Raw genomic sequence first — 21897 nt, 5'->3', positions numbered from 1 at the left:
AGAGGGGGGGGACTGCTACTGCTCGAACAGCCAGATCTTAAAAAGTCTCCTAAAAGTCAGCAGGTCCTACGTCTGTCGCAGGTGGATGTGGCGGAGGATGTCCAGGACGAGGCATGCGGAGGCATTCTGTGTGCGTTGAAGTCTTTTCTGGAGGTTGGCCGAATTCCTGCGTAGAGGGGGATGCCATTGTCCAGCCTGCTGGTGACAAGGGCTTGGGTGACCGTCCTTCTGGTTCCTGTGGGATCCATCTGTAGATCTTGCAAAGCATGCGGAGGGTGTTGAAGCAGGAGGAGGAGACGGTGTTGACTTGTTGGGTCATTGGCAGCGATGAGTCCGGGATGAACCCCAGGTTGCGTGAGTGGTCGGTGGGTGTCGGCACCGCTCCCAGCGAGGCCGGCCACCAGAAGTCATCCCAGGCAGAGGGGGTGGATCCAAGGTTGAGAACCTCCGTCTTGTCCCAGTTCAGTTTTAGGCAACTGTTCTTCATCCATTCGGCGACGGCCTTCATTCCTTCGCGGAAGTTGGTTTTGGCGGTGGTGGTGTCGGCCTATGAGATGATGCTGAGGTCGTGCGATCGGATGATGTTGGCGAGCGGTGTCATGTAGATGTTGAAGAGGGTCGGGCTGAGGGATGATCCTTGGGGTACACCGCAGGTGATCTTGGATCGGAATGGAGAGAGATGGACTCTCTGGGGATTGTCGATGAGGAAGGAGGTGATCCAGTCCAGGCCTTTGTCGCGGATCCCTGCGTTGTGGAGGGGTGTGCGTAGGGTGTTGTGGCAGGCAGTGTCGAAGGCCGCCGAGAGGTCTAGGAGGTCTAGGAGGATGAGGGCCGCAGTTTCGGTGTTGTCCAGCATGGTCCTGATGTCGTCGGTGGTAGCGATGAGGGCGGTTTAGGGGCTCTGGTTGCTGTGGAATCCGGATTGGGATGAGTACAGGGTGTTGTTCTCTTCGAGGAAGTGGGTCGGTTGTTTGTTGACTATTTTCTCGATGACTTTCTTCGGGAACGGGAGCAGGGAGATGGGCCGGAAGTTTTTGAGGTCTTTTGGGTCTGCCTTGGGTTTCCTGAGTAGGGCGTTGATCTTGGCGTGTTTCCAGCTCTCCGGGAAGCTGGCGGTCTCGAAGGAGCTGTTGAAGATATTCTGGAGTTGGGGTGCGATGATGGAGCTCGCTTTGTTGAAGATGTGGTGAGGGCAGGGGTCTGACGGTGAGCCGGAGTGGATGGTGTTCATGGTTTTGGTGGTGTATTAGTCGTTGACGAGGTTCCAGGAGAGCAGGAGGTCGGTGTGGCTGGGGGGCAGTGAGTCTGAGGTGTCGGCGGCGGTCGGGTGGTCTGAGTGTTGAAGCTGTTGTGGATGTCTATGATCTAGCGGTCGAAGAAGGTGGCTAGAGAGTCGCAGAGGTCTGGTGATTGCAGGATGTCGTTAGAGCTGGGGTTGGCGAGTTCCTTCACAATGTTGAAGATCTCTTTGCTGTTGTGTGCGTTGTTGTCGATGCGTTCCTTGAAGGAGGTCCTTTTGGCGGTTTGAATGAGTTGGTGATGCCTGCGGCTGTCGTTCTTGAGGGCTGTGAGGTTGTCTGGTGTTTGTTCGTGGTGCCACTTCTTCTCGAGTCTTCGGCAGGTCTGCTTGGATGTCTGGAGGTCGGTGGTGAACCAGATGGTCCTTCTGTCGGTACGTTGGTTTGAGGGTTTCTTGATCGGGTGAGAGTGTTGGTGCAGTCGCTGAGTCGCCTGAGGTTACAGGCAGTTGTGTCTGTGTCGGTGTGGTCGGTTGGTGGGTCTCGGGCGAGGGGAGTGATCAGGTGGTTGTCGGTGACCTTGTTCCAGCTGCGGTGGGGCATTCATTGCGGGTGGTTGCATGCAGTGTTTTTCTCGAAGGAGAAGTGAATGCAGCGGTGGTCGGTCCAGTGGTGTGGCTGAAGATGATGTGGTGGCTGGCAGAAAAGATGGGGTTGGGCGTGCGTCCGGTAGAGTGGGTGGGTGTCATGACGAGCTGTTTTGAGTCCGAGGTTGGCGAGGTTGTCTAGCAGGGCGGTGGAGTTGCTGTCGTTGGCATTCTTGAGGAGGAAGTTCAGGTCTCCAAGGCGGATGTAGCCTGTGGAGGCATGGGCGTGCCAGCTGACGATGTTGGTGATGGAGTCGCTGAACTGTGGCCATGGTCGGGGGGGTCTGTAGACAAGGGTTCCTCTAAGGGTGGTGTTGGGATCGGTGTGGATCTGGAAGTGCAGGTGTTCGGCGGTGCCGAGGGTTACTTCAGTGCTGGTCGAGATTCTGAGGGTATTCTTGTGGACGATGGTGATTCCTCCTTCCGGTCTGTTGGTGCGGTCCCTGCGGGTGATCTTGTAGCCATCCGGGATGGCTATGGTAATGTCAGGCGCCGATGAGGGGTTCAACCATGTCTCCGTCAGGAATGCGACGTCCGGGGAGGATGAGTCAAGAAGGTCCCAAAGTTTGACGGCATGTTTAGGGACGGAGCGGGTGTTGAGTAGTATGTATCTGAGGTGGTTGTGGTCTGCCCTGGTGGGAGGGGCAGGACGTGCAGGTCTGGGTTGGCTGGTAAAGCTGCAGGATCGGCTGGTGAAAGGTCCATGGGTGAGCTTCAGGGTGGCCTGGAAGAAATGCGTTACTTACCTGTAACAGCAGTTATCCAGTATTGGTGTCTTTCATGGATTCACATGCCTGAATCATTCCCCGTCGTCGAGACGGGAGCCTCCGGTACATAAAAAAGTAATGTCCTATAGACATACATAGAGAAAATAGGCCTAAGGGCCTCCCCTTAGTAGCCTTTCTTAGTCCTTATGTAAAAAGGACCAAACTCTCCTAGTCAGCCAATCAGCTCCGACCTCCCTCTAGAACCTTCCTGGGAGGAGCCTCAGTCCCTCAGATTTTCGTACGCACCCAGCTAGGTAGGCGTAATGTTGTCAGAGAGGGATGTGAGTCCTTCCCGGGGAGGCGGGAGGGTTGCATGTGAATCCATGAAAGACACCAATACTGGATAACTGCTGTTACAGGTAAGTAACGCATTTCTTATCCAGTATTAGGGGTGTCTTTCATGGATTCACATGCCTGAATCAGAATAGTTAGCAATTAGATATGCACATTTGTGATGTAAATCAGTTCTGCAGTCATGTTAGACAATGCATATATCATCACATATAGTATCACAAGAGCAAGGAATGTGCATACCTGGACGGCGGGATGTAGGAAGGCTCACCTCACTGAAAGAGATGGCGAAGCACCGCTTGACCCACTGCCATATCCTTCTGAAGTTCGATATCCAGGCAGTAGTGGCTGGAGAAAGTGTGCGGTGACTTCCAGGTCGCCGCTCTGCCAATGTCCAAGATTGGCACCCCCGCGAAGAGTGCTGCTGACGTGGACATCGCCCTGGTGGAATGTGCAGTGACTTGATCAGTCAAAGGCCGTCCGGCCTGGTCATGGCAGAATGCAATCGTTGATGAGATCCATCTTGAGATGCTTTGTTTCGTGAGGGACAGGCCCATTCTTGGTCTGCTGTATGCCACGAACAGTTGTGAAGAGTTTCTGAAAGTTTTAGACTTATCTAGGTAGAACCTGAGACATCTTTGAGATCTAAAGAATGTAGAGCCCTTCCTGCTGCGGTTGAAGGGTTCGCAAAGAAAGTTTGAAGGATTATTGGCTCATTGAGATGAAAGTCTGAAGGCACCTTTGGAATGAATTTTGGGTTCGGTCTCAGCACCATGCTAGCATTCCTGAACTGCATGTATGGTTCCTGAATGGACAGAGCTTGGAGCTCGCTCACTCTTCTGGATAGAAAACCGCCTGTAGCCCACTGACTCTTATTGGGGATTTTTCACGAGACATACTTTGGGTCAGCTCCGTGTACTGGTTGAACGGATGTTTCATGAGCTTGGTAAGAACCACATTGAGATGCCAGGAGGTGGCAACATCCTTACTGGCGGGAAAGATCTATATAAACGTTTCAGAACTTGCTTAATCAACCTGCTTGACCAGAGCGATGGGCTCGTTTGAATTCTTTTATAACGAGATAGCACTGTTAAGTGTACTGTAATGGATAGATAAGGCAATATATGCACCAGTGATGTGGAGAAAAGCATATTTCTGCGGTCGACACCGCAGACACAAAGCGCTTCCCTTTCCGGGAATATGTTCATGTGCTATCCGCACTTGCTCTGGCAAGAATGTCTACAGTCGTGTGGATTATTCCGAGTGTGGAACTCTGCACTCAGTCTTGTGGATTATTCCGATTGTGGAACCCTGAACTCAGGGGTCAGGCGACCAACCAGAGAGACTTCAGACCCTAATGTCGAACTGCATTATCGATCATAGTAAGCAGAGATAGATACTGCCGCCGGTGGATCGGCGGCTACAGGGATAGGTGGTGGAGTTCTGTGAACCAATGTCGCCTCGGCCCAATTGGGGCTATTAAAATCAGAATACAAGGCTCCACCAACCTTGTCTTGGGGACAATGGGAGCATCGGGAATGGTGGAAAGGCCTACGCAAAGACATTGCGCCATGCGGTTGGAGATGCATTCCCTATCCAATTACCGAAGTGTGGGCTTTCGGCTTTCATTCACGTCGCAATTAGATCCATTTGCGGCGTGTTTTATCTGGAGCAGATGTGGCCAATGATTTGTTGGTCCAGCTCCCTGTTACAATGGTTTCTGCCTGCTGAACGCATCGGTGAGCCCATTGTTCGTCTTATTCTTGGTAGGCAAGCTTGAAGGCCCAGGAAGACCGTCAGCAGTTCAGGCAGATTGATATGTAGTGCCTTCTCCATAGGAGACTACCTTCCGCATTTTGTGACGACGTGAGGAACCGCCGGAAGTAGGAGTGACAAGCCTTGAGACAGTTTTTGAGAGGATATTCCTCATTGTAGGACTCCGGCCATGTGAGGATTCCCTTTTACGTGGCAAGATGACCCTGTAGATTGTAACCACTGCTTCGATAGCGCCTCTTGTAGAGGTCTCGTTCGTAGCTGAGAGCGAGGAATCAGGAGGATACACTATCACTCTCTGATGGGAAAACCTTTGCTGACCGTGTGGCCAGGGTTATACCTAGGAAACTGATGTACCTAGGAAACTGATGTAGTGAGAAGGTTTCATGACCGATTTTTCCTGATTGAGGATGAGATCCAAGCATCGAAAACTGAAAGCAGGCGTTGGGAGACCTGGACACGTCTTTTAAGGATGAAGCCTTGAGCAGGCAGTCCTTCAGAAACCGAAAGACTTGGTGTCCTAGTTATGTCGCTCCCAGGGAACTGTATTTCGTGAATATGTGTGGTGCAGACTTGAGCTCGAAAGGCAGAACGCGAAACCGTAAATGTCTGCCCACTACTGCAAATCGTAAGTACTTTTAGCGATTCCTGTGAAGTGGGATATGGAAGTAAACGTCCTGTTTGCTGGACCTCATGGATTACCATGCGAAACAACTGCCTCTTTTAGGAGGGTGTTGAAGTCTCTGAAGCCCAAGGTTGGTCTCCTCCTCTTATCTTTTTTCTGGATTTAAAAAGGAAGCGGGAACAAAAAAAAACTTTTCCCTTATGAGGAGGAGGTACTCTCGCTATAGCTCCTTTGAGGAGGAGGAACTCTCGCTATAGCTCCTTTCTACAGCATAATCCAGACGTAGATGCAGCTGTATATCTTGATATCTCCGCTGCCCGTTCCATGAGAAGACAATTTCTCAGAAGATGGGTGCTTGTTTTGCTATTGTCGGCGACTGAAGGCATTGTGGTCTACTCTGGCCTGAAGAGCAGGAAGATTGGAATTGATAAATTCCTTTGAGGGAAGACCTTCTTCTTCCTCCATTTGTACTAAAGGACTGGTTCATATACTGAGGATTGTCCAAAGCTCTCGCATTGTCTGTTTCGTTAACTTTTCGTGCCAATAGTGACCGGCCCTCATCTGGCCTGTCCACAAACGTTGTTTGCACCTCAGGACGGAAAGGGCCCTCCTTGGATCCGCAAGACTGCTGGTCCAGCCACTTGCGGAACCCTGTCATAGCGATATTCCTCGCGCAGTCTATGGTTTAACGCCAATGCACCGCCTCTAGCGGAATCCACCTAACTTCCTCTTCGGATGAGTCTGGTAATACCGGCTGGTATGGGGCCAGTGTGCCCACAATTTTTTCATGCTAGCGTACCAAGAGCGCTAGAACGTTCACAGAGGAAAACCTGTTCGTAAGGTTGTCCACTCTTAGACCCTCCTTATCAGGAGGAGGTGACAACGGGGTCGAAGGATCCCCGGAGTTTTTCTAGGCCGCCTGTGGCCTACGGAGTCCGGCTTAGAAAGTTCCTGTTAAGCACGCCGGTGCTGTATCTGGCGCCTTATACTTCTTCTCCAACGGAGGGATCACCAGTGATACAGAGGAGGGGTACTACCGGACCCTTACCTCTTCTGACTAGAGGTAATGGATAACCCGTATTGACCTTACTGCCTTCTTGTAGGGTTCTTTGAAGACGTACAAGAAGCAGGCCTGTTCTTGAGAGGTCATGGAGATCTTAAAATGTGAGCAGCTCTCCATACCACCTTAGAAGAGATTCCAGAAGTGGTGGAGTTCCTTCTTCGTCGATGAATCCGTCGACGAGGTAGCCGTCATAGACTATGCCATCGTAGACGCGCAGTCATAGATGACCCTACCCCCTTAAAAGAGATTACAGACTTGGTGGATTTCCTCCGTCGTTGACGAGTTCGCCGACAAGATCTCCGTCAGAGAGTATGCCGTCGTAAACGAGCAGTCATAGATGAGGCCGTCGTAGACTACTCGTAGACAAGGCCGTCGACGCCGTCGTAGACTAGCCTTCGTAGCTGAGTCCGTCGTAGATGAGGTCATCATAGACTAGACCAACCTAGACGAGGCTGTCGTAGACGAGTCCCTCGTAGACTAGGCCATCGTAGACGAGGCCCACGTAGACGAGGCCCGCGTAGATGAGGCCATCTTAGGCTAGGCCATCTTAAAGAAGGCCCTGGTCGACCAGACAGGCTGTCATAGACGATGTCGTCAATGACTATGCCGCCGTAGACGAGTCCTCGAAGATGAGCCTACGTAGATGAGGCTATCGTCGATACCGTAGACAGGGCGTCGTAGGCGAGCAGTCGACTCCTTAGACTAGCCCTTGTAGACGAGGCCGTCATAGACTAGGCCGTCGTAGACTAGGACATCGTAGACTAGGCCATTGAGCACTAGGCCTTCGTAGACGACTAGGCCATCGATCATTAGGCCTCCATAGAGTAGGCCAGTAGACTAGGCCATCGTAGACTATAGATTAGGTCATTGTAGACTAGGTCCTCGTAGACTAGGCCCTGTAGACTAGGCCCTGTAGACGCTGTAGACAGGCCGCCGTAGACAGGCTGCCGTTGGACAGGCTGTCATAGACGCGCCCACGAAAATGCGCCTTCGTAGATGAGGCCATCATTGTAGATGAGGCCATCATCGAAACCGTAGACAGGCCGTAGACATGTCGAGTAGTCTTCGTAGATGAAGCCATCATTGACACCGTAGACAGGCCTTCGTTCCGAGAGGCTGTCGTCGATGGTTGCGTCGCCGACGTCGATGGTCTTGACGTCGACGGTCTTGACGTCGACTGCCTCGTCGTCGACGGTCCTCGTCGTCGACGGCCCTCGTCGTCGACGGCCCTCGCCGTCGACGGTCCTCGCCGTCGACGGTCTTCGCCGTCGACGGTCTTCGTCGTCGACGGTCCTCGCCGTCGACGGTCCTCGCCGTCGACGGTCTTCGTCGTCGACGGTCCTCGCCGTCGACGGTCCTCGCCGTCGACGGTCCTCGCCGTCGACGGTCCTCGCCGTCGACGGTCCTCGTCGTCGACGGTCCTCGCCGTCGACGGTCCTCGCCGTCGACGGTCCTCGCCGTCGTCGACGGTCCTCGCCTTCGTCGACGTCGACGGTGTCGAAGTCGACGTCCATGGTGTCGTCGGCGGTCTCGTCGTCGACGTCGATGTCCTCTCGACGCTCTCATTGTAATGATGATGGTTTTGACATCGATGGCTTCTTAGGCTGTACCTCAGGAGGTATAGACGACGCCTTTCTGAACGATCCTATGACCAGAGGAGGGGATATAGACGGCATATACGTCGTCTATTTTGTCCGATATTTCTCCAAAGCAAGTCCTTTACTCTCCTTTCCCACAGAGTGGGGAGATCCTTGAAGGACTGCGCCCGGAAGACCCCTGAGCGGTCTTTTTTGGGGCCTTCTCAGGATGGTACCCTGAGGAATGAGTCTGAGGAGATTCTCTATTGAGGTCTCCTGGACTTTGAGGGCAACACCTCATCGCAGTAACTGGAGAAAATAAATAACCTCCTTTCTGGCCTTAACCATATTAACAGCCTCTGTTCACGACCCTTCAAAAGTCACTTGAAAAAGCAACATACCTTGTAGCCTTTGGTCTGTGAGTGTGAGGAACCGAGCAGAGCCACCTCTTGGAACAAGAAGTGCAGGCTCCAAACAGAATTCTTCCGTTCTTTCCCTTGTTAAACCTTCTTTAAAGAAAGTATTTGAAGAGAAAGAATGTATTTGCAGATAATCCATAGTAGAAAAGCCAAATTAAGTGAAAAAAACACAGAATCTGAGCAGAGCTCAGAGGAGACTCCCTTAGCACAACGTGCGGTAGAAAATCTGAGGGACTGAGGCTCCTCCCAGGAAGGTTCTAGAGGGAGGTCGGAGCTGATTGGCTGACTAGGAGAGTTTGGTCCTTTTTACATAAGGACTAAGAAAGGCTACTAAGGGGAGGCCCTTAGGCCTATTTTCTCTATGTATGTCTATAGGACATTACTTTTTTATGTACCGGAGGCTCCCGTCTCGACGACGGGGAATGATTCAGGCATGTGAATCCATGAAAGACACCCCTAATACTGGATAAGCAGTTGTATGTTCGGCCAGGGTTGAGTGAGTGGAGGAGGTTGGCGTCGTACCGTCGTCTGGTGTCATGGCGCTCGCGGCGGCCAGGGGTCTGGCGCTGGGCGTGGTCCAGGCGTGGGCGCCTCCATGGCCACGCCCCCCAGAGGGGCACTGCTTCATACGCGGTGACCATCTTTAAACTGGCTGTAATTAATCTTATCATGTTTGGTATCAAACATGTTGGAATCATACCCCCACACCGTAAACGGTGTAGGAGGTATGATTTCATGCACCGTAAAGCTTCTTTGGAAGGCCCTTGGTGCTCCAGGTACAAGTCTTCCAGACCCGGACAGCAAGCTAGGGCTGCTGCCGGCCAGAGACACGTTTCAGCCCTTCTGCTGCTGAGCCAAGCTCAGGCAGGGGAAGGCAGAAGAATAGGTAGCCTGTCACAGGGAGGTGTGACTAACTCCCAGACAACAGAGTTTAGTGAATTGGGGCAGGGTGGGGGCGCTTGCCAGCACCACATTGTCTGCGTGCAGTGCACACTTGGTGCCCTCCCTGCATAGTCCAGTTCAAACCAGTTCAGGGAGTCGTTGGCTCACGCTCTGGCACAAAACTAGACAAAGGACAAGGGAGTATCCTTGCCCTTGTCCTGCCCCTCCTTAGGGAGGGACCCCTGAATCGTCCCAACCCTTTCCTTAGGGTATTTAAGGGCTTACATGTGGGTGGGTACCTAGGTTCGTCGTGGGAGAAGATTCAATTGAGACACCACTTCTTCTTCTACCGTCTGGGCACTCTGGACTCCGCTCTGGGCGTTGAGGCTGCAACCGAGAAGACTTCTGCGGCCCCTGATCTTGTCGCCAAGCTCGTCTGCTGCAACGTCCATGCCTGTGCACCATACAGGAACATTCCAAGACCTTTGGGCATCCACGACACCTGAAGAAACCTCCCTTGACATGAAGGAGTCACTTCCCTGCATCTGCAGCTAAGCTGACCGGTCTGCTGATCCTGGGCTCCCCCAGACTCCGAAAGGCTCAGCAACACAGGTGGTGGATCTTCACATCCTTCGAGGCCTGCCCTGTCCTCTCACCAAGTTTGAGGGTAATATTCCGCGTTGGAGCTGCATGAACCAAACCCCTGTGCACTACTTCGACTTGCAGTTGCAAAGGCTTGTTGGATTCCTTCCACCAAGATCTTTGTGCTCAAAGTAGCTCCAACCTCAAGCATCTCCAGTGACCATGGAGTTTGTCCTCACCACATCAATTGTACCGTGGGCCTATATCTTTGGTGAGCTGCTCGAGGTCCTCTCGCAACTCCAGTGCCTCCGGCTTGAGGATCATCTTTAAATTCTTTGGGTTCCCCTGATTGCTTGGGCCTGCTCTGACTCCCGTGCTTGTTGTGAGTCTCCTGGACCTTGCTGGTCCAGACTTTGCACCTTCAACTTCCACGTTGGTTGCATTTGTCAAGGCTTGTTGGCGCTCTCGCAGGCACTGACCCCTCAACTCTCAACAACCGAAGTGGGACAGCTCATGAACAGCTCCTGGTCTTCCACAGCTTCAACTGGTCCATACAGCTGACGTTCCAAGATCACTGTCAGCTCTCCTGCAACACCCGACATCGGTGGGCATTCGTCTTCCGTGCCTCCTGGTCACTTCTGAGTGGCATAGACTCTGTCCCCTGTGCTTGCAGGTTCTTCACATCTTGAATCCATCTTTGATCTCTTTAGCTTCCGCAAGGGACTAAAAACATGGCTTTTTCAGCAGTGATTTGAGCAGTGCTTTTAGCAAGCGTATTTGGCAGTTCTTTTCTTCTTTAGTCTATCCCTTGGCGCCGGGAAACCCACTGCGGGTAGCTGCGCGCCTTATAAGTTTAAATAAATAAAATAAATAAAAAAATCCACCTTTGGGTTCCAATGGACACTTACACCTTCTCCAGCAGCGGCATCTTTCTAAAGTCCTGTTGGGTTCGACAGCGGTTTCCGACGCCACTTCACACCTATGTACCCAGCTTCCCTGGTGCAAGTATCTTGGTTCCTAAGGTATCCAAGGGTGAGGTGGCTCTCTAACCTTCTGTCTTCCACAGGGTTTCTTCTGGGTGCACTGAGAAGGATCCTTCTTCTTTAAAATCGCAACCACAACTTACCCATTGACTTGCATTGATCACAAGGTCGTAATTCTACTTAGCACACGGCCTCCACAGGGCTTCTGGTTACTTACCTCGGGTGGTTCCTTAGGTACTCGGCACTTCTACGTCCTCTGGGTATAGTCTTGACTTGAGTCATGGTTCGCATACCACTATTTTAGTATAAGGTTTGGTCTCCCCCTGGTGACCACTGTGTATAACGTGCTACTTACCTGTTTTTACTGCAAAGTATTGTGTGCATTGTGTCTATCTCCGGTTAGGAGATATCTATGTATTAGTATCTTATAATAAATATTTTTATAAATACACTGTTTCTTTTTCACTTAATCTATGCCTATAAGATTATGTTCAGGTAAAACAAGCTGCTTTACAATCCTTCTGGACTAAGCCTGAGCTACCATTTAGAGAGCTTTTTAAGGTTGTCTAAAGCCACTAAAATCACCGTAAGGGTTGTCTAGATTGAAGCGGGTGCCCACTTACATGAGTGTGCATCATATACCAAGCCAGCTACTCACACTTGTGTAGTGTAGTACGGTGATTCTCTCGGTCGGTTTTCTATGCAATGATACAAAAATCTTGTCTTGCTCTGAACTTACTCTTAAATCCAGAAAGGGGATATCAATCTTGTTATGTTCCACTGTAAACTAAATGTCGCTGGAACGGGTGTTAAGCTATCTCTGAAAAAGGTTCAACTCCTCAACGGGGCTTCTCAAAATCAAAAAAAGTCATCCATGTATCTGGACCACTTCAAAACTCTTGTTTATGAAGGGGTTATCATTTACAAAAATTCTGTGAATCTCAAAATGAGCCATAAATACATTAGCTAGATCTGGGGCGAAGACAGCGCCCATGGCAAACCCTTGACTTGGTAATAATAACAATGCTATTCTAACAATGCCAGTAGAAACCTGGTTGGTACCCGTATGGGTTGCTTTTGTGAGTCTAGAATCTAGTCTAACTCTTTGAAGATTACTAGTATATAGGGACTGTGTGTACATGGTGACCATGATATCTGTGGCTGTATTGAATGTTAATCCTTCATACATATTGATAAAATGCAAACTATTTCGAACATATGAATTGGTTAGGGGTACAAAAGGTTTTAGGAAAAAATCTAAATACTGGCATAGTAGATCGAAAATGGACCCACAACCCAACACAATGGGTCTTCCTGGTGGGTTTGTCTCTCTTTTGTGAACTTTTGATAAGGTATATAGTACTCCTATTCTCGGTTATTCTTTATTCATCGTTCTTGCTTATAAAGCCTTGCTCGAGACCCTTCTTTGTGATTCTGGCTATACCAGTAAGGTCCCCCTAGATTTTTTCATAGCAGGCTGTGTCACTCAACTGGGACAGTATCTCATTCTTGTATTCAGATGTACCATAGATAACTATCCCACCACACTTATCAGCAGATTTAATCACAACTTCTGTATTTCTTTGAAGGTCCTTTATTGCTATAGTTTCATTGTAAGTGAGGTTACATTTTAAATATATCCTCTGCTTACTAAATGCATCTATGTCCTTCATGACGATTTTCTCAGAAGCTAGAATTTCACTAAGCATAGTGTGTGATGGTGGTGTGAAGGTAGACGGCGCTGTAAGATCTGTGGTGTCATGTAAGGAACTAGTGGTGTCAATTGTGTAGGCAAACTTTTCTGAAAAATCTTTCTATCTCTAATTTTAGCAAAACGGGGGCGATGGACGGAGTGTTGAACATTACAAGCACTCACCCCCAGTCAACTAACTGTTCTGGGTTTAATCCATCATCATTCTTTAGCTCACTCCACCACCCCGGTTCAGACATGGCCATATGCAAATCAGTCTGACCCTGTGCCTCATGAGAACAGTCCAGCCCGAACTGCCAAGCCATGTCTTCCCTGGACCGGAAACAAGCATCCTGGGACTGGTTTCTGGCTAATCAGCCGTCATCAGCCAGTACGGGCAGTCGGAACAAAGCTGAGTCCCATACTTAAAACTGGTATCTCCCCTACTTAGAACTGCAATCTCATCAGCTGTTAATCTGTGCTTAGATAGATTGAAATGGGGGCCATGTTTGCAGGGTTAGGTGTGGTATTTGTAGATATATCTATATCTTGCCCTATCAAGAGAATTGCTGCCGCAGCGTCTGGTGTTCTCCGTGGGCTTGATAGGAATTGGCCCGGTTCCTGCCCCTCTGGCATCTCTGGATCACCCTCTCTCCTTGATCTCTGGCTAAAAAATTTAGATTTTTAAGATTCGATGTTTCCTGGTTGGAAGTTGTGCTTGGGCCAGGTGCCTCAATGTCAGAGCTATCTGAAAAGGATGTATGAGAAAAGGTGGTGTATTTCCTGTAGTCCCTCTGTCCTCAGTTCACGTATTTCCCTGACTCGTCTTGTTTGTGGTACTCTTCCTTCAGGTATGGGTATGTTAAGCTCTTATCGTATTTGGCTATATCTTTCGCTAGTTTGTCAAGCTTTCTTTGTTTGGAAACTAAAGTAAATTCTGCAGATGCTTTCTCAAGTGCCTCTAGGGCCTCTTTAGCATTTGTGAGTGCAGTGTCATCCAAGACTTCTTTTGTGAGTTCCTCAATTTCTTTCTCCAACTTATGTTCGAGTGCTGTGTCTGTGCCTAGAAACTTGCAATGTCATGAGCAGTAGTTGGCCACAAAGCTTAAATGGGTTTTGCATTTTGTATCCTCAAAGAGTATCACTGGTTCATCCCCAATTTGTAACCCCACCGGGATTACATTAGATTGCACATTTTCCTTCATTAAATGCCCATGTAATTGTGTACGTACTAGTTTCTTCTTTATCCTTTCTAGTTTTGTTATCTTCTCTTGTAAGGCATCCACTATTCTGGTCGGAGTTTTAGCAAGAAAAGAGGGGCCATTTAATCTTGTCAATGTAGTCCTGAATGTAGGACAGAGTATCTTTATCGGACATAATATTTAGCAGAAAACATCTTGCGGGAAAAATTACTTAGTTTAATGGCCCTTGCAGTCCAGTGACTGCAAAAAAATTGTTTTTAGAGCATATTGGGCCACCCAGTAACCCGGGCTGGACAGTCATTATGTAAAAGGTGGTTCACACGGGGTAAGTGTGGCCATTTACTTCCACAGCAATAGAGGCAGAATAGAGAAATGTGTTCTTGCGCGCGCAAACTACGTGCAGGAACTGGCAGTGGTGCTATCACTAGACGCTCATATGGCATTTGACATGGTCAAGTGGCCCTTTCTCTTCGCAGTATTTCAACATTTAGGGTTCGGTCCAAAATTCTGTTCTTGGATTAAGCTCCTATACACCAAACCAGTGGCCCATGTCACGGCCAATGGTCATGTTTCTGGAGACTTCCCCTTAGCAAGGGGCACGCGCCAGGGCTGCCCATTATCACCGTTACTCTTTGCGCTGGTTTTGGAGCCTCTGGTGGCATGGATACGATGGGACCCCATGATACGCATAGCACAGACCAAGTTAGTGCGAGGTTGGTATGACGGGGGGCTAGCTCTCCCCGACATGCGACTTTACTATTGGGGGGCGCAATTAAAAGTGATTAATCAATGGGTGCATATCTCGTAGGACGATCTGGCGTTCAAGGCAGACAGGGAGCAACTGGGCGTGAGAGCTATGCTTACCCCTCTATATGACAATAAGGTGACCTCGACAATGTTTGGTCCATTGCGCCATATGCTGGGGTTGTGGCACGCGGCACAGGCAAAAATGGGATGGCGGGGAGTACTGACCAAGTTCACACCACTGTGGGACACAAAACAGCTAGGCAGACTTAGAAACTGTAAGGGATTTGATAGCTGGGATGATATTGGGATATCGACAGTGGGAGCTATGTGGAGGGGGGAGAGATAATCACCTTTGAGCATTTGCAGCAGAAATACGAACTGCCATCCTCAGAAATATTCCAGTACACGCAAATAAGACATGCCATCAGGACACCCTTGCCTAGCGGCACAGAAGTCCCAGAGGCATCCCCAATGGAGGATAGGTTGCTAACTGAATATATGCCGACGAGGGCAACCTCACTTACGTACCGTAAATTAGTGAATAACATACCTGACCCCATAAAATTAGTGCAAGAAAAATGGCCTCAAGATATTGGTGATATGGACGATTCGGAGTGGCAGGAGGCATTGGCATTCCCAAGGGAGGTGGGCATACCCGCGCACCTAAGACTAGTACAACTCCGCATCTTACATAGATCTTACTACACTAGAGGTACTTTGCATAAAATAGGAAGAGCAGAACACCCCTACTGTCTGCGTGGTTGCGGGGAAGAGGGAACCTTCTACCATACCATATGGGGTTGTCCTAAATTAACAGATTAATGGAGGCAGATCATGAGAACCATATCACAATCGGAGGGGGTGTCGCTTCTACCGGAGCCCAGACGCTGTTTGCTAAATGTATGGGATCCGAATGACCTCATGCGCATAGGGCAAGTTTGGGTAACACTAGGGATTATGCTGGCCAAGCGAAACATAGCGCAAAAGTGGGGGGGGACAGAAATTCCGTCTCTCGCAATGTGGCGAAGGGACATAGATGCAGCCATGTTTGCCGAGAGGGAAGTGTTCCCGAGTGGAGGTTGCCCTAAAAAGTGGTGCAAGATGTGGGGGGCATGGAACAAATATAGGGGTGATATTTGCGAACCACCTACGGACAGGGAAGGTGATGATTCGGACTCGGCTGAAGAGGATTAATTGCTGAATGGTTGGTAGGGACCCCAAAACAAACACTGGAAAAATACAAATTGATGAATGCATAATGATGATTATTTCTTATAGTGCTGTAGTGCGATGCTAAGCTGCTTTATTATGTACAGGAATATGTTCATGCTATATTGTATTGAAACTTAATAAATATTTTATTTAAAAAAAGAGTATTTTGCAATTATGCGTTTAGTCCATTTATTTTTGTATAACCTCAGCCTTGAATGTATACATTGAAACGTAATTGTTATGCATTACTCATATCTTAGACATAAGGTTCTCCTTGCAAGACACCTGAAGATATGACCTGTTTTTTTCTTTCTTTAGGTCGAGCGAGGCATGCAGTAGTAGAGTATGGGAGACAAGCTGCCCTCACTCTCCACCCATATTTTTCAGGGATTTCTGTCTTTGTCCTTCGTAAATTCTGTCTTCTGATTGATTATGAGGCTTGTTAGTCCCACCTTATTATGGCCATGTCGTCATTTGTACCCTCCCATGGCTAGTGGCCCCTTTACTTCGAGGGTTACACTGTACGGTACACGCTATTTACAGCACTATTCTTCCCCCTCCCCTGCCCCCACTCCCGTTATCAATGCCTTCTCCCCCAACCCGCACTCCCGTTGTTCGTGCCTTCTCACCCCCCTTCATGCCGCAGTCCCGTTGCCCATGCCTTCTTCCCCCTCCCATAGTCCACGCCTTTTTGTACAAGCACTCCCACTGCCCGTGCCTTCTCGCCCCCACACTCCCGCTTGCAATGCAATAGGTCTCCCGTAAATGCGAGTCGGATTGCATTGCAAATGCTTGTTTCTGTAGCTTTCTCTTTGGAACACATATGGGGACGTACATTTTGTAACAATCATCCCAATCACAGTCCTTTCAAATTTCACTCTACCATTGCACATTCAAAACAAGCCCACTATAAACGAAGTCTCCATCTTGGAACGTTAATTTACTGTACTAGATGTGCCAGAATTTTGATAGTAGTAATTAAACTGAAACAAAAAGATAGTTTATTTCAGCTTTTTCTTGAATAGAACAGCAGAAAATTCAGTTCTAATAGCAGCTACTATAACTGCAATGGTATGCGCAATGTATTTTGAATGAAATAGTACCTCCAAATATGGCAGAGGAAAGCCTGGCGTTGTCTCTGCTCAATAAGACGGTCAAGTCGTGGCCATCTTGAATTTGTTGTGTGTTGTACACTTATAAGAGGAGATACTGTTTTTAATTGTGAATATTTCAATAAATGCATTAGACGTTTATTGTTTAATGATTATATCCAACAATTTGAGGGAAAGGTATCCGTTCAAAAGTTATAGTTAGTTTATGCATATTTTCCTTAAATTGTCAACTGTATTTTACATAATAGTAAAAAAAATAGTCTATATCACGCCGCAAATAAATTAATCTGGTATTGCCTCTGTGCTTCACAATAAGTGGCATAACTGTCGTAGGTTACCTTTGCAATCGTTGTCTCCTTTCTACACATATCATTGTGACTGTGTGTGGCTTTCAGGGTGCTTGATTGCTTTAGTCGGTTCCATTCTTGTCTCTGCAAAGCCGAGGTTTTCAATGCTGCCGGACAAAGTGTTGGGCTAGGCTGGGCTCTGTCCAAACAATAGAGCACTGGTGGACATGGTGTAGAACCTGCAACTGGAGTGGGTGGATTCCGTGTGCATACGATACTCTGCCCAGCCGTGGAGATTGTCTATCGAAGCTAGGCTGGTGTAGAGTGTAGTATGCTCATAGTCATTCTTGGGTACAGACAGGGTATCTTGGGGTTGGAGTGACCGTTCTTTTATTGCAGTGTCCGTACTTCATCGGGACACCTGGACAGTCAGGGCTAACAGAGTTGTGTTAATTCTGCACAGGCAGTGCTACAGTTGGGCTGCCGGAGCATAGTAAGGATTCTTCAAATACACACAGGTGGGGACTCCTTAGTCGCATGAAGAGGTGTTCCTTCAATAAAAAAATAAAGGTTTGGCGGTGGCACAGAGAGGAGCACTTATGATTTGGGCTGCTAGAGCAAAGGGGAAGATTTTTGTTTTTAGTTACACAGAGCTACGGAAGGAAAAGTGAGCAGATATTTTGGACTTTGTCATTTTGGCAATCACGTTCTTCTGATCTTGGTGAGAGCTGTGCTGTATCTCTACCCTGTAAGTATGAAAAGAGTACCAAAGTGTTGAAACTGGGCTAAAGGCCGTGAATATAGAGGACTATCTGTAGATGGGAAGGGTAAAATGTAAGCATGTGCAATATGGCATGGGCTGGACTAAAATGTGATGGGACAGCCCAAAGAGCAAATGACAGAGGGGAGCTGAGGCAAACAAGCCAATGGCTAGGAGGGCTGACCCAAAACCCCTTTCTCTATGTTATGTGTTCTTTGTAGTGTGTTGCATGACTGTGTTATTTTTTTGTTGTGCTGCATGTGTGTTGTCTGCTGACATGAGGTGTTGCCATACAGCTAAACCTGTTGTACCAAGACCTTAAAAGTATAGTTAACATACACAAAAGCAGGGTGGAATATGGGGTAAAGAAATATAGCTTCACCCACGTTCAGGCAGCATGTTTTGTGTCAACAATCATGGGGGAAATTCCTAAGAGATGTGACCACCTCGGAGTAACTTAATAAAGTGCAGATTGAGTGGGTGGTGGGTAGATGGGTCAGACATGGCCTCTGGGGTATGTGTTATTGGGTAGATAAGTCTTATTTCTCTTCTTATATGCCCTTCCTCCTGATGAAGGTTTTTCATGGGATAGCTGTGTCATGTGTCTCTTTATTTCTTAACTTGAGCAGTATTACTAAAAAATGTTTCCTATTTAATTGTTGTACTAAGAAGACTTTGTCCAAGAGTATACTATTGCACAGCTGTGGAATGCCTGTTTACTCTATTAGTCACCAATGCCTGTTTATCTTAACAACATAAACTTAAAACAAAAATATATGAAGATCTATTGTCAATAGATGATTGGAGTACATACAAACTATTCATACCTCTGTGATGCGGTGAGGAATCATATTTTTGAAGATCCTTTGGTAAGCGGTTTGCATAAATATTTTTAATATCCAGCTCCCTTTCCTTTTCCTGGAATCAGAAAAGACTACACCAACAATTCATATCAGAAACCAATACTTCATGATATATCCTCTGCCTTGCATGGACATCAATTGGTCAGAATGCCAGGGGTAGCAAAAGTGACAGCATTTAGATCATTTTAGACCAATCATCTCACCCCCCCCCCCCCCCCCCCCACCCCCCCTGCAACTCAAACGTCTCCTATTGGCTGTTGGGAGCTAGGAGCTCCGACAAGGAGCAGAAATTGCATGCATAAGGGTGTGTTTATAACCTGTGAGATCAGTGGTAGCAAGAGAAGAGCAACAGCATGAGGGCAAGCCAGGTCCAGGATTTACAGCTGCTACCCCTGGCTACCCTTAATTGACATCCATGCTGCTTTGTTAACAATACAGACAACAGTCACATTATGCAGACGGATCACTTTACTACATGAACAGAATTTACAATGAGTTTATTTCACTCATTGCTTACACATTTTGCACCACATTTATTAGCATTTGTCTGAGTGTGCAACGAGCAAGTGGTGCATTATGAATAAATGATCAGAAAGCAATATCTGCACATCAATCAATTTAATGAAAGCATGGCAATTTGCTAAAGCTTCATGTGGTTCAAGTAAAATTTGCAAAGCAATTTAGATCTCTTGTAATTCAGTAACCTACTATGCATGCTCGAAGAGAATAAAGCATTCCTTAGGAACTGTCTTAAGTTTGAACTATGAAGTTCCACATATGTTGACAGTTTTGCCAAGTGGCCCAATGTCACTTGATCAACCTTCATCAAGTCATTGCTTTTGAGCAACCAACACTTTGAATCATGGCATTTGTAATTTCGGCTGTCCAATTATAGATATGGGCAAAATGATGTGGCCATGCAAAGCTTAATTAGAAAATCATGACTGGATAAAGGCTTTACCGATGACTCAGGGGCACTTGTGCTTTCAGTTTACCAACTTTATAATTGCAATATCCAGGAGAATACTTTTACCCAAGTATAGCTGCACTTTGGAGGCTGGTGTGAAAAGGAGAATAGGAGTTCTTGCTCACGCGCCTCATTGGAGGGCACTAGCCAAAGGAAGAAGGTGGTTACTTGAGTGGTGCAGCCATTGCGAATGGGGCTGCTGGAATAGGTACATTGTGCAGGGTTTCCCATCCTCATGCTGGATATATGCAAAATTGATTTTGGAACACAAACAGCAACTGCATGAGATAACTGGAAAAAGCACTATCACACAATAAATCATAATTAATACTTTTAACAACATACACCTTGCACTATAGAAACACGATTGTTCTCTGTACCTTATGGAGGAAAGGTGTGAACAGGCAAGCACAAGAGAACATGGAACGCTGTCACTGTGTTATCTAGTGTGTTCAATCCTGCCCTGGGCTGCACTATTACTGTCTTGTACTGGTTGACCACACCCAAGTAATATACTACTTATATGGTAGAATAAGAGGCGCACCCATGAAGCATGCAGAACTGAACAGAATTTTTTTTGTTGAAATATTTTTATTTGGTTTTCTTGAATCATACAACTTATATGTTCATAATTTATACAATAAAGTTTACTCAGTGTCTTCTCATCAGAAACAGTTACATTTATAAAAAAAGTCACCAAAATATAGTATACCAACAGTTAAGATCATACATTTCACAGCTTTACTCGTGCTCATGGATCTAGTCTGAGTCTGTACTATCATCCTCATTATCTTGTGGTGGTTCGCAGATATTGCCTTTGTAGGCATTCCACACCCCCCAAATTGTCTCCATTTTTTAGGGTAACCCCTGCTGCTAAACACTGTCCTTTCCGTTATCATGGCCGCATCCATATCCCCCCTCCATGCTGCTAAGGTAGGTCTCTCCGCTCTACCCCATCTCTGTGCTGTGTTTCTTTTGGCCACCATCATACCCAGTGTCGCCCACTTCTGTCCTGATCGTGGGAGATCGTTGGGTTCCCATATATTTATAAGACAGCTCCTGGGTTCAGGTAGCATGGAGACTCCCTCTGATTGGGACATGGTCCTTACCTGTGCCCAATATTCAGCTATCCTGGGGCAGTCCCATATGATGTGATAAAAGGTCCCTTCCTCACCACACCCCCTCAGGCAGTAGGGGTGATCTATCCATCCTATTTTGTGCAGAATGCTTCTAGTATAGTATGAGCGGTGTAATATGCGCAATTGCACCAAATGGAGATGTGAGGGAATGCCCACTTCCTTTGGGGATGCCAGGGCCTCCTGCCATTCTGATTCATCAAGCTCCCCATAAGTCATAAGACCATTTTTCCCGTAGGTTTCCCGTTGGGACAGGTAAATTATTTACTAATTTACGATAAATTAGGGAGGTCGCTCTCTTTGGCATGTAGTCAGTCAGTAGTCTGTCCTCTAGAGGAGACGCCTCCGGGACTTCCGCGCCAGGTGTTATCTCTGTCAGTAATGCGTGTCGTATCTGCACATATCTAAACTGTTCAGTGGGGGCTAGGTCGTATTGCTGTCTTAGCATATCAAATGAGATTACTTCTCCTTTCTCCCACATATCCCCAATCGTCGATATGCCTATAGCGTCCCAACGGTCGCAACCCTTGGTGTGCCTGAGTTTTCCCAGCCGCTTTGTGTCCCATGGTGGAGTGAGTTGCGTCAATACCCCCTGCCACCCCAACTTTGCCTGCGTTGCATGCCATAATGTAAGCGTATGTTGCAGTGGCCCAGACTTTGTTAAAGCTAATTTCTTATCATAAAGAGGAGCTAGCACACCAGACGCTCCCAACTGCTCCCTGTCCGCCATCATTGCCGGTTCCGATTGTGGAAGATGTATCCATTGGTTAATTACTTTTAATTGTGCTGCCCAGTAATAAAGGTATATATCAGGAAGCACTACGCCTGTGCCGCAATTGTTTTAAAATAGGAAGCTTGCACAGGATATGGCGTGTTTTCCAAGATATAAAGGAAGGGAGGCAGAGCCATCATCTTAAAAAGCGCTGCCCTTCCCAGCAGAGTCAATGGTAGTGATTCCCAGTGTCTTATGTCGCGCTTGAGACGGTCAAGTGGTGGCTGTAAATTCCGCTTGTAAAAGTCATCAGAGTTAGATGTGACGTATATCCCTAAATATTTAAACGTGTTTTCTACTGT

At 47.7% G+C, this 21897-nt stretch overlaps 1 protein-coding gene across 8 annotated transcripts in view; it reads right to left on the bottom strand.

Annotated features, from left to right (window-relative positions):
* Nucleotides 1–21897, bottom strand: part of LCA5L (lebercilin LCA5 like) — a 976100-nt gene that overhangs the window by 472560 nt on the left and 481643 nt on the right. For 5 of the 8 annotated variants that reach the window (XM_078656826.1, XM_078656822.1, XM_078656823.1 and 2 more), the window contains one exon: nucleotides 18685–18775. The exons of 1 other annotated variant lie outside the window; for it this stretch is intronic. In XM_078656826.1, coding sequence (XP_078512952.1) covers nucleotides 18685–18775 — 91 coding nt within the window. Of the gene's footprint in view, nucleotides 1–18684; nucleotides 18792–21897 lie in introns of all 8 variants that reach the window. 2 more of the 8 variants (XR_013599756.1, XR_013599755.1) reach the window with 1 other exon arrangement.

Source organism: Lissotriton helveticus, chromosome 8 (assembly GCF_964261635.1).
Source record: "Lissotriton helveticus chromosome 8, aLisHel1.1, whole genome shotgun sequence".
NCBI classification, from domain to species: Eukaryota; Metazoa; Chordata; class Amphibia; order Caudata; family Salamandridae; genus Lissotriton; species Lissotriton helveticus.
This window is presented reverse-complemented; position numbering and strand designations above follow the sequence as displayed.